The sequence below is a fragment of the Harpia harpyja genome, chromosome 23 (genome assembly GCF_026419915.1).
Source record: "Harpia harpyja isolate bHarHar1 chromosome 23, bHarHar1 primary haplotype, whole genome shotgun sequence".
Lineage (NCBI taxonomy): Eukaryota > Metazoa > Chordata > Aves > Accipitriformes > Accipitridae > Harpia > Harpia harpyja.
Genome location: NC_068962.1, coordinates 18015422 through 18027461, shown reverse-complemented (window position 1 = coordinate 18027461; position 12040 = coordinate 18015422). Strand labels below are relative to the sequence as shown.

At 39.6% G+C, this 12040-nt stretch overlaps 1 protein-coding gene across 2 annotated transcripts in view; it reads left to right on the top strand.

The window, feature by feature from the left end:
- SRGAP1 (SLIT-ROBO Rho GTPase activating protein 1) overlaps positions 1–12040 on the top strand; it is a 155537-nt gene that overhangs the window by 113286 nt on the left and 30211 nt on the right. Inside the window, exons 9-13 of one of the 2 annotated variants that reach the window (XM_052774600.1) lie at positions 630–827; positions 946–1030; positions 5421–5448; positions 8067–8169; positions 11869–11929. In XM_052774600.1, coding sequence (XP_052630560.1) covers positions 630–827; positions 946–1030; positions 5421–5448; positions 8067–8169; positions 11869–11929 — 475 coding nt within the window. Of the gene's footprint in view, positions 1–629; positions 828–945; positions 1031–5420; positions 5449–8066; positions 8170–8694; positions 8729–11868; positions 11930–12040 lie in introns of both variants that reach the window. The other variant, XM_052774601.1, reaches the window with a different exon arrangement.

The window sequence follows — 12040 nt, the reverse complement described above, 5'->3', positions numbered from 1 at the left end:
CCTGGTTTCCACTATGAGCGACTACGCTCTCCCTAGCTCATAGGAAGTGCTGTGAGGCTGGTGTAAATTGTTGTTTCTCCAACCCCCTCCTCCAGCTGTGTATTCCACTTCTGCAGTCTAAACATCACTGTGCTCCTCACCGCAGCACTCTGCAGAATGGTGTCACAGATTTTTATCTTGGAAGAACATGTTGTTCTGGCAGCCAGATCCATGGATGTACGCATTCGATCTAACACGTTGACCACACGTGGGAGAGTTGACCCTTCAGAGCACTGGATCATCTATCTCTATTGCCTGTTGTCCCACATTAGGGGCCATAACCAAATCATGTCACATTTCAATTCTAATTTCAGGAAACAAATGCTTGAGAATGCTATCCAGTCAACACATGAGTACATCCATGTTTGCGGATTGTACAATGGTAAAGCAGAGAACTAGACAGGAAACCTAATCATGTCATTCTTCTGTTACATAGATATTTATTACAGTACGTCTAATTTTTCACGTTCACACACCAGTTTGTTTGGGGGAGCGTGCCATAGAATTATTTTGAGTAATTGGCTTCCCTTTTAAGCTGTTCTGGTATGTATTTATCTTCCCATTTGGTAAATTGTGCTTTTTAACACCAGGTTAAGAAAACAACGGAGGCTACGCTGCAGACAATACAAGATATGGTCACCATTGAAGACTACGATGTGTCAGAATGTTTCCAGCACAGTCGTTCAACAGAGTCTGTGAAGTCAACAGTCTCCGAGACATACCTGAGTAAGCCTAGCATTGCAAAAAGAAGAGCTAACCAGCAGGAAACAGAGCAATTCTATTTCATGGTATGTTGGTTGCTTCCTCATTCATGTGATACAGACCAAACACCTGAAGTAAACATTATGCAGAAGTTCCTGGAATTTATGTGTCATAATAGTAATAGATTGATCTGCATCTCTACAGAAATTCAGAGAATATCTGGAAGGTAGTAATCTCATCACAAAACTTCAAGCAAAACATGACTTGCTGCAGAGGACACTCGGAGAAGGTAAATGTCACACAATAAACTGAAATGTGGTTCCAGACTATACAATGAACCCACTGAAATGCCAAAGGTATGCAGGAAAGAAAACCACAAAACTTAAAGCTTAATTGTCCAGTAAGCATAGATTTGATTTTTACCAGTCATAGTTTTGGTGCAGTGGTAAGAGTACGCACTATAAATTGATTTTGTTTCTTCAACAGATATTTATTTCCACTACACAGATATTTAGACAAGTGACTATATTTGGAAATGGAACTGTTGAATGAAAAATCTCACGTCTGAAAGGAGAGCTGACACAGTGCAGGATGATTTAAGAGCTCTGACAAATGTACTGTTTCTACTTCCTAACGATTTCTGTTGACTTGAGGTTTCTTGAAGAGTTGTGGGAGAGTGATATTTTTTTAAACATGCAAAATTATCCAGGATGCATCTCTTACCATGGACTCACTAGTGCAATTTTTCTGACGCACGGACATGAACATCCTTCTTGCAGCCCAACAACTCAATGGAGCATTTATGAAACCTAAAAGGTGAAATCCAGACCTCACTAATGTCAGCAGTGAGACTCTTATAGACTTAATTTAATGTTGGGTTTCTACAAAGTAGTTGTGTATTGTCAACTGGAATGAATGAAAACTTAATGAATAGCTCTATACATGTTGATCATCATTATTGCATATAAAATTATTGCATTACAAAAAAAAATTATTGTACTACAAATTATGATAGCAGAAAATTATCCATTGTCCTGAACACTCTCCACAATTTTTAAAAATGTACCTTAAAATATAAACCAAGTCAGCAGATATCCATGATCAAATGAAATAGAGCTGAATTAGGGCAGTAATGAATCAGGCACTATGCACAGCTCCAGCTCACCTCTTACCAGCCCTCCCAACAGGCATTTCCTCATGGATCAAAGGGAAAAGGAGAATCACACTGCAAGCCTTGAGGACTAGCCACACAGAGTGTTACAGACTTGAGAGGAAGTGAATTACACCACAGAGAGTAAAAATCCTGTCCTGAAGGTTAAAGACTATAATTCAAAGTTCAGACTCAAGAAAGGAAACTTGTTCTCTAAAGAGTGTCTCTAAAGGATCTGTCAATTTATTTTCTTTTTACTGCCAAAAATCTGTTGTTAATCGGATCTCTTCTTGCTTTTAATACAAAAGCCCAGCTCCACAAATCCAGTTGTGGAGGTGCCTAAAGAGCTATTAACATTTCAGTGGCTATGACCCAAACAAAACCCCTGTCCAGGGATTGACTGAGGTTGGGGGTAGGAAATACACAGCATTTTCTTGCAAGGATGAACTGTAGAAGATGGTAGCTGTTTTTAGACAACTAACTACATTATGTTCTTTCTTATGACAGTTTTCATTTAAAAGGATTTTTTTTTTTGAATGTGTGTGTTGAGCAGTTTATTCACACAAAACAATGTGCAGCTGATGTTAGTCAAAAAAGAGGAACATTTTCCTCCAAAGGCTCACAGAAAATGTATTTGTTAAAAATTGAATGTTTGTTATTTGGAAGCCCAGTAAAATGCATGATCATTTACTGAAGGGAGAAAGATAAAAGGCAACAGAACCTGTTGCCTAATGCACGTTGGAAAAAAATAAAGAAGTGTATGAAAGGAAATCCAAAGAAAAGCTTCTCAGCAGGGTGACCTAAGTGACAAATTGCCACCAGGCTCTGGGCTGTTCTGCCATGCTCAGGCATGCTTGGACTGTTCTGTTTGAAGAGTTCCCTTCAACCCACTAGCTGTAACCCCATGTAGTTAATCTGTGTTGCCCACAGTGTTTTTGCACATAGTTGTTGCATCATCATAGCATAGCACATACAAATAGTACCTCAAATGTATACATCCGCATTCAAAGCCGATACTTGGAGAAAAAGCCATCATTCATACAGGTTAAAAAGTTCAAGTACCACCTTCTATTGAGGCATGTCCTGCATTACAATGCACACGCCTGGGAAGGACCTGGATTCTGTACGTTTCTTGAATGGAGATAGTTGAAAGGGTAGAATTACAGTGGAATGAAGAACATTATTGCTGTAGCTAGTATAGAAATGAATTTGTAGGAAGTGAACTGCTCCCCTGCTCCACTCAAACTGCCTTTTCTGGAAACTTTCATGTCAGCAAGACAGCAAACAAATAAAACAGGGTGGTGTGTTATTAAGTAACGCGGAGGAGAATGCAGGGAGAGGGAGAGGATTGTCTGAACCGCAAGTTTTCCTTTGGCACCCTCTCTTGCTTTTATTCAAACCTGTACAGTGTAAGTATGTAGGCTGAATAAATCCAGATTCCAGTCTGGTGTCCACAACATTGACAGCATTTGGCTTCTATTCCAGTTCATCACCCGTCTACTACAGTCTGTTGCTGTTTATGGACACAGCAGATACGTATTCATGATCTGCACAAGCGGGATAGATGAAGTGCTCTGTGCTGAGTCTGCATCTACAAATTTGGAAAACTAAATGAGAAATACTCAAATTAAATTGATACTAAACTTAGGAAGCACACTGATACTTATATTAATTCTGACCCAAGGCTCATCTATTGAATGAACAAAGGAACAAAGCAAAGGGAAATGCAAGAAAGAGAATAAGCAGTTGTAAAAGAAATGGCCCCTGTGTCCCAGATAGTTTTTGCCCTAATCTGTTAAATATCAGAGATGTGTTTAAAATCCCCCAGACTCGGGATTTGTAACATCTTTTGTTTTATTAGCATTTATTATTGGGATTCTTAGTCTCAATGAACTTCCCTTGGTAACATGAGTGGGGAGAAGTCCTTGGTTTACCCTTTTTCTATCACAGATTATTTTACATGCTCTTCTTTCATCCCTCTTTTTCACCTCTCTAAAACAGATGCCAACAATCTTTACATGTCTTATTAATGCCAGAGATTTTTCCCGGAGCTTATTTTTTGTGCCACCTTCTGTGGATCCCCACTCTTCTGGTACTGCAAAATATATGTTCAGATTAGGGATTTCAGTACTGTGCAGTATTTCAGGTGCACCTGGACATTGCCACACAATATTATGTTTTGCATATCACTGTTTTTCATTCTTTCTGCAGTCTGACAAGCTTTTTTGGTGTCACTTCCAAATTGAGCGGTGTACTTAGACCTAGCCTGAGTGATACTCACTCAGAGTGATTTTCAGAGTCAGAGTCAGTATAATTATCTATAGTTCTATTAGCTGCATAGGTGTTTAATTATTGCTTCCCTAATATCTTGCTTGAACCTGTTAATACTGAATTTCATTTGCCATTGAATGTCTTGTTCCTTAACATGGTTAAACCCCTCTGAAGAGCCTCACAGTTTTGTCAGGACTTGATACAAAAATATTTCAGTCATCTGCACAGTATTCTGCCTCCTTAGCTGCTGTGATCTCTCCAAGACATTGATAAATGTATTATGTATTACATAAATGGTCCTAATGGGCAGGCTTGAGTAAATGACTGTTACACTTTTGTCGTGATGAAAAACGACCATTTAATTCCACTCAGTTTCCCTTTTCTTCATTAGTTTTTGATCAATGAGAATATTTTGCCACTCAGTCCATGGCTGTTTAGTTGCTTTAGTTGCCTCTTGTGAAGAAACTTATCAGGGGCCTTTCAAAGTCTAAGTAAATTAATTCAACTGATTCTCCTTTATACAGTATTTTACTGACATGTTCAAAGAATTCTAATAAATTAATAAGGCACAATTTTCCTTTGGGAAAACTAGGCTGACTAGAACTTATCATACCATGACCTTCCTACTGTTTCATTATTTTGCTTTTCATTATCATGAGTTGACACAATGCACGTGCCTAACTTACTGGTCTGTTGTTCTGCAAAGGTTACCGGAATATGGTATTTGCCTCTTTACAATTCTCTGCAGTTCTCTGTGGTGTTTCCCAGTGGTAGCATTGTATTTATTTCCTGCAATACACAGACAAAAGAGAGGAAGGAGTCTTTCAATAGCAAGCCATTGGTGTCTAGAGATCTGCATTTTCAGCACTGAACAGGTTTAGGCACAAGGCACAAGTGGAGATGGAATCTAATCTAGGCACAGCTCTACTTCTATACTGATTTAGCCACTAAAACACATGAGCACGAAAAATAGACATTGTTTGGAGTTTTACTGCAAATTATTTACAGTATCAAGTGACTCTTTAATCTGTGGGCAGGCTTCTTAAAAGTTGTTCCATAACATGGGTTGTGTTTGTATTTTAAATGTAATTGTGGAGATGGTAGATAACGGCAGTGCCCTGTTTGTTGTAGAATTGTATGTCTTTTGCTGGTAACATGAAAGTTAGGGTTAAAAGTAATTTGCCAAGCATAATTTAGATACAAAAAAATCTACCTAGAACCTACAAATGATTGTTTCCTATTTATTGAACTTTTCTAGGTCACAGGGCTGAATACATGACAACAAGGTAAGATATTTTTATGTTACTTGATTTAGAGTTACAAATGTAATAAAATCTTAGAAATTACAAATTTTAGAATAAGTTTGTAAGGGTATATAACATTGTTGTTGTAGCTGTTGTTACATAAATTGTGTACAGGCCCTGTGTGTTTTAATATTCAGCATTTCTGTTTCTGCATGCTGATGGGTAAAGGACCAGACTGTCATCTTCCTCATTCTTGTGAGCTGCTTAGGCCAGTGTCAAGGGTGGGACAAGCTGGGAGATCCTTAAAAATATTTGTGCATCAGACGTCAAATCTGGATACTGCGGGGGGCTTTTTGGTGCTAGAAAATAAATTTTTTTCAGTTGCTAGACACACCTCACCTCTCGTGGTTTGTAATTCACTTGGTCAGGATACACAGAGTATATACTTTATATACTATATAGAGAGAGTGGAGAGAGAGAGGGAGAGAGTATATAAGTTATGTACGTAGCACCTGATACAGAGCTGGATTTAGGGGATAGGCTGCATCTTTGGTAACCTCACTGGGGACAGGAATACCTGCCTCCCCCAGCATCCATGTGTTTGATACTCAAATGGGTCTATATATTCACAGAAGAGAAGGGATATAGTGTTAGATCTCCCTGTTTCGTGCAGCACATACTTACTCAGTTGTGTAATGCTATACCTGCAATGCTGCCTCCAGACATAAACACAGACAGCGCTGCAGACCCCGGGGTGTCTGGCTGTGGGCAGCAATGGCAACTCTTTGAATTTGCAGCTGCCAGTTGTGTCTGTCACTGCAACGGGCCACGTCCCATCCTGGTGACAGCCGGAACATACAGCCCAGCTTTCCTGGTCTCACTATTCCCTTCCCTTTCCATGCAATACATCCTTGCTCAATGCCTTCTCTTTCTCCTTTTTGCTTCCTGGACAGGAATGGCCTTGCCACCACCCCTCATCTTTGAATTAAAAAAAAAAAAAAAAAAAAAAAGTCTTGCCCTCCCAGCTAAGAAGTTTGGATCCAGCTCTGGCTCTGCCTTTGCTGGACCACTTGGTTTTATATACTTTCTTCTGCCTGGCCCCTGTATTCCTGGGAACTTCTCTACAGACTTCAGACCAGTCTTTCTCCCACCACTCCATGGTCCATTTTAGCTCTCTAAAGTTAGACTTAATTCACCTTCTTTCCTTACACAACCCCCATTGAAAAGTAGTGTCAAGTCAGGGTGTTCTTCCCAACTGCTGACACTAATTCTGAGACCTGTGCCTTTAACTCTGCCCCCAGATGCTACCAGGAATGCATGGAAGTCAGCAAGCTTATGTCTAATGAGAAAAATGTTCTTTCTTGACTCCAAAGCAGGTGACTCATCAGGCTCACATCATCCTAAATTCCCTGCTGTGTAAGCAGCTGAAAGAAGGTGACAGATTTAGACAATTTTACCTTAGTAAAGTGGGGGAGCAGCTTGAAGCCATCTTACCTCCTATTTTCTCGCAGCTGGTCACTTAGAGAAAGAAACTCTGAGCTAGCAGGACCTGCCCGTCCGTTCTGCAGCACCAGTTCCCCAGCTCCGGCTGGGACCTGCCTGTTGCCCTAAGGTTCAGTTAAGTTTCCAGACTGTAAGACATACAAATGGAAATGTTCTTCAAGGTCAAAGTTAAATTGTAGAAGGGAAGAGGATATCTTTAAAGATGAGTTTAAAATAGCAGGTAGTACCCAAACAGACCAAAGTCCCACCACTTAATATTCTATGCATTATTGTTCCTCACTGTTCCCCTCAAAAAATTTCATTTTTTACTAATTCCTGAAAAACCTATGGAAACATTGGACTGCTGGTGCAGGGGAACTAGGGAAGCTGTTGGCATGTAGCGTGCCCTGACATTCACAAAATAAATTGTGACCTAGAGAACAACATTTATTTCCTATAATCTCTTTCAGTTGTAGTCATCATGTGTGTAACACACTAGGTAAACATTTTGCAGACCAAAGTTTTGTGTGTTCTTCCTTTTCTTTTTTTGCGTTTTGCTGCTTTTGTTTATTTGTTTCAAGTTGATGATATTCTTTTAATTCCTTTAGCTAATTTGCAAGCTATTTCTTTTCTTGTGTGAAGATGTTGATGGTTGGATATGGAAGGCTAAAGCTGTGTAACCTTCCTGGCTCTAGTTGAAAATGCAGATGGTTTGGTTTTGAAGCATCTTAGGAGTGTGCTGAGCAGCTTTAATTTGCATTTGAAGCTTCTCCAGCACGAAGGAACTTTTCTGCTTGATAAGAGGTGCTTCGGGTGGCCTGTGTTCTGCCACAGCTGGCAGGATGAATTCCAGTGGTTGCTGCACATTTCATGCATGACCACAACAAAAAAGGCCATTCCGATTGTGCAGTATTTGGAATAAATGTATATGGTAAAACTGCAAAGCAGCCATTCATAAAGAACGTCAATATTTATCCTTAAGCAATGTGTTTTTAGTGGGGGAGTTCTCCACTCTTCAATCACTGTTACACTTAAATTTGATGGAAAGTCTTTATTTGATAAATGTGTTTATTTCTCCCTTTACAATGTTCTGTTGTTTTGCCATGAGCTTACAGACATTTCATTTTATTGTGTGACTTAATTCTACCTTGCTCAGTAATCATATTCCCTTCCCTTAGGCCTCCAAATCTTCCCCCTAAGCCCCAGAAACACAGGAAGCCCAGACCCCGATCACAGTATAGTGCTAAGTTGTTTAATGGTGATTTGGAGTCATTCATCAAGGTACTGGCACCAGCCACCCCAGTGGCTGATCTCAACGCTTCTTACTATAATGGTCACCACCTCACGTGAGCTGAGGCAGATCATTATGTTTAAGTCTGTCCTGGGGCTCTTTTCTTTCCCGGTTGATCAATATAATACTTCCTGAAGTCAGAGGGAAAGAGAGGGATTGATTTCTCACATTAGCCTCCCTACGATTTCATTAATCAAGTAGGGATTAATCAAGTTAATCAAGTATCGGCAGCCTGGTTTTATTAGGAAACTTAGCATCGTGTAGAAGATAGGATGTAGTGGTGCATCCCAGGACTTAGCACAATTTCCTGCTTGCCGTTTTCATTACATTCAGTATTCAAAGTCTGTGGAGAAGCAGTGTTACCCTGGGTTTGATATCCAGCCTTTGATTTCCTATGACTTTAGGAATTTATTATATTGTGTGAAATTGTGATCACCGCTATTCTGGATCTTGTATCTTTGCTGTATTTACTATCTTCTTCTTTCTCATACTTTTATTTCTAATAATGCTTCTAGCCGAGGCCGAAGGAACTCTCACACGAGACATCAGGTATAGTTCTGGTAACAAGAGAACCACCTCTGCCTCGCTCTCGGGTTGCATTCATGCCTGGCTCAAAATTAGTTCTTTCAAAGACCTGGAGGGAGAAGTTTGCATTAAGAAATGAGTGTACAAGTACAGCAGGCAAAACTGAACCAGAGCACAACTCTGGAGTGATTGTAGTCTTAAATGGTGGATATTTCCTTATTCATTAACAAGCATCTGCCCATCACAGTCAATTAGTGCCTCTGGACACTAGCTGACAGAGCTAAGTGAAAGAAATCTTCAAAAAATATGTAACAATACATTTATAAATGCAGTGAATTAAATTCCTGACTGCAAGCTCTGTGAACCAGGTTTGAACATTACAGGGATTATTTTTTTTCTTCTTGTGCAACGTAGCTAGCGGCAGATATTTTGCAGAACTAATTCTGTGCTCAGTGGCACCGCACCAGTTTAGCTGTCTTTGAATCAAGCTTTCAGCCACCCTCAGTACAACTATAGAGAAAACTGTTATTATTATGCAGGCAGAGCTGTGAGGTGCAAAGACTTTCAGGAAATCATCACATGATGCAAGAGATGAATATCGTGAACAGTTTCTTGCTCAAGGATGAAAGTAAGCAAAGAAGCAGAAACTCCCACAACAAAAAGCCCCTGGATTAGAGAAGCACAGAGCACATCAGGAGAAATGGTACCCCGTCATTTTCCCTCACAGAGAAGAGGGTTATGCTGCATGGCAGTGTGGGTGACAGGGCTTACTTGCAAATGGAGAGCCCTACATAGTCTTTCAAAAGGAAGGAGGAAAAGAAAGCTGGTAGCCTTATAACAGATTTGCCAGTGTGGGGGCTAACCTAGGAAAGCATCCCTGCCCAAAGACCGTGTCATTCTTGATAGGGATGAGTCATTTTGACAGGCACAAAAGGATTACAGCTAGTGAAATACAGTATCACACCAAATTGTGTGTTACATTTTCGCATCATAAGAAATGGTAATTAATCCCAAACATACATTCACTGACTACACACATCAGATTAAATTCACAGCAGCGGTAGGGTCACTGTTCTTGACATTTCACCAACACAGATTGTTACTTCAAATTATTTTCCTGTCATTAGATCCAAATCCAAAGCTGTTAGTTTAGATTATTTCATGGACTTACTTAACTACAAAGTTGTGCATGGTCCTGAACAGATTCTCCAAAACCAGGTATGAAAGTAATTTATTTTTTTGTAATTTCTTACTGCAAACACTATCTTTTCCAAGGCTTTACATTCTTTGCATGAACCAGTGTACTAACAGGAGTTATGGGTGCATGTTGTGCATGTTTTCTAATACTCTGCTTTTTTGGAGAGCCAGGCTGCTCAGTGTTGGCGAAGATGACAGTATTCCTGGGTTTAGCAACTGACCTGTTCCATGGGGTTTTTTTTATTCAGCTGTTACTGAATCATGAACACGACTCAAACAGAAAATGCTCGTCCAGATATTACTGGTTCTTGGCTAGCCAGTTTTTGCTAGGTTTTAAATTAAAAGACAAACAAGCCACAATTTAAATAGCATAATTAGCAGTACAGTCTTTTGTAAGCCCCACTAAAACAACATGGAGTACACAGAAGATCAGGTGTTAGGTTATCTCAGGAAGTGCATTGTTTCATTGCTTCACTGTGTGTTATTTTTCAAACTTTTTTTAGTAGTTGGCTTTTCTTCTACTTGGGCTTAATTCATAAACTTCCCATTAGTGTAACTTAGCATGAAAATGAAGGACTAGTTTGTAAGCGGAAATGTGTATTCTGAGTTACAGGGTGCTTTTGAATTCGTGGTTTCGTAATACAGACTGGTTTTGTATCAAACTTTAAATGAATTAGTCAATTCTCTGAGAGCTTACATATTTGAAATTCATTTGGGAAAAAAAATTACAGCTTCCAAGACAAGAATTTCAAAGGTACCTATTATTTATGAAACAGTAATTTTTCCAGCATAAGCACCAACTTTTCTAAATAATTTTCAATCATATGATTCATGTCTTTAATAGATATTTGATGACTTGTAGTCATTAATGTGCTTGGGCTAAAACATCCATTTTTTAAATGCCAAAACACACAGACAAAGGACTGCGACGGTTCTTTTGGAAAATCAGCAGTTTAAAAGAAAAAGGCAAATAACTCACTGAAAGTTAGTGTGTAGTCATCTTCTCCCCATCCCATCACAAGCATTTTTTTCTCCTTTATTAAAACACCTGTACTTAACTGAAGATGTAGCTATAGACCTGCTGCTGTATCACGGCTGAGACCAGGCGCTTCGATTCCTGAGCTCTGCCAGCTGCAGGCGGGGAGGTGCAGGCTGTGACCTCCCTTTCCCAGGACCTTTCTGCCTACAGAAGAGGTGGCTGAACCACATGCTCAGCTCAAAGCGGCTGCTGTTCACCACCCAGTGTATTACCAGCTAGTTAGAGCAGCCTGAAACAACGCGCCAGGGCATCATCTGCCCTGTGTGAGGACACGCAAATCAGCAGAACACGCAGGAGTGCTCTCAGGTCAGAGGGGGACACCTGGTACCCCGTGCAATGGCATTCTTCTCCAAGAACATTTCTGATAGTCCGGCAGGTCCAGAAAAAGCCTTGTCAACTGTTTGTGATGAACATTTTTACCAAAAGAAAAAGCATCTCGAGGAATTAGGTCCTGTGTAATTAGGTCCATGTAGGATTTTCTCCACCAGGAGAAGAAAGGTAAGTTAAATGGATGCAGAGGGACCATCTTCATCATGAATTATTTTTCTTAATAATAAACTTTTTAAAAGGCAAATTCACTGCTTTAACTCATTTTGCTTCAAAAATCTAAAACACATGCATGAGCTTAGATGTCACATACAGTGTTAGCCAGATACAGTGGCAGAGGTAGAGAATGAAGTCTCTGAATTTCCCGATTTAATTATTTTAATGAAGAATTGTAATCCTTTCTCTTCACCTGTTCCTTTCCCTCCCTCCCTAAATGGGAAAAGAACTCTGTTAGAAATTATATTTTTTCTTATGTGTTTTTTTGCCAGCACTGTATGTCCATCTGGATTGACCAAGAAAATGCATTTTCACATTCATTCCAGAGCAGGGAGGTTTCCTCTTTCCAATCTCCAGTTCACTCTTTCTGCTCTTGTTTTTCCAGGATTCAGGACAAGTCATTCCTCTCATAGTGGAAAGCTGTATCAGATTTATCAATTTATATGGTAAGCTCTGAAACATACTATGTAATTTCATTATTGCCCTGACTTTTTCGCATACCTTTTTCATAATGCATTTACCATCACAGCTTTGTTTTTAAAATAGAGATTAGAAGT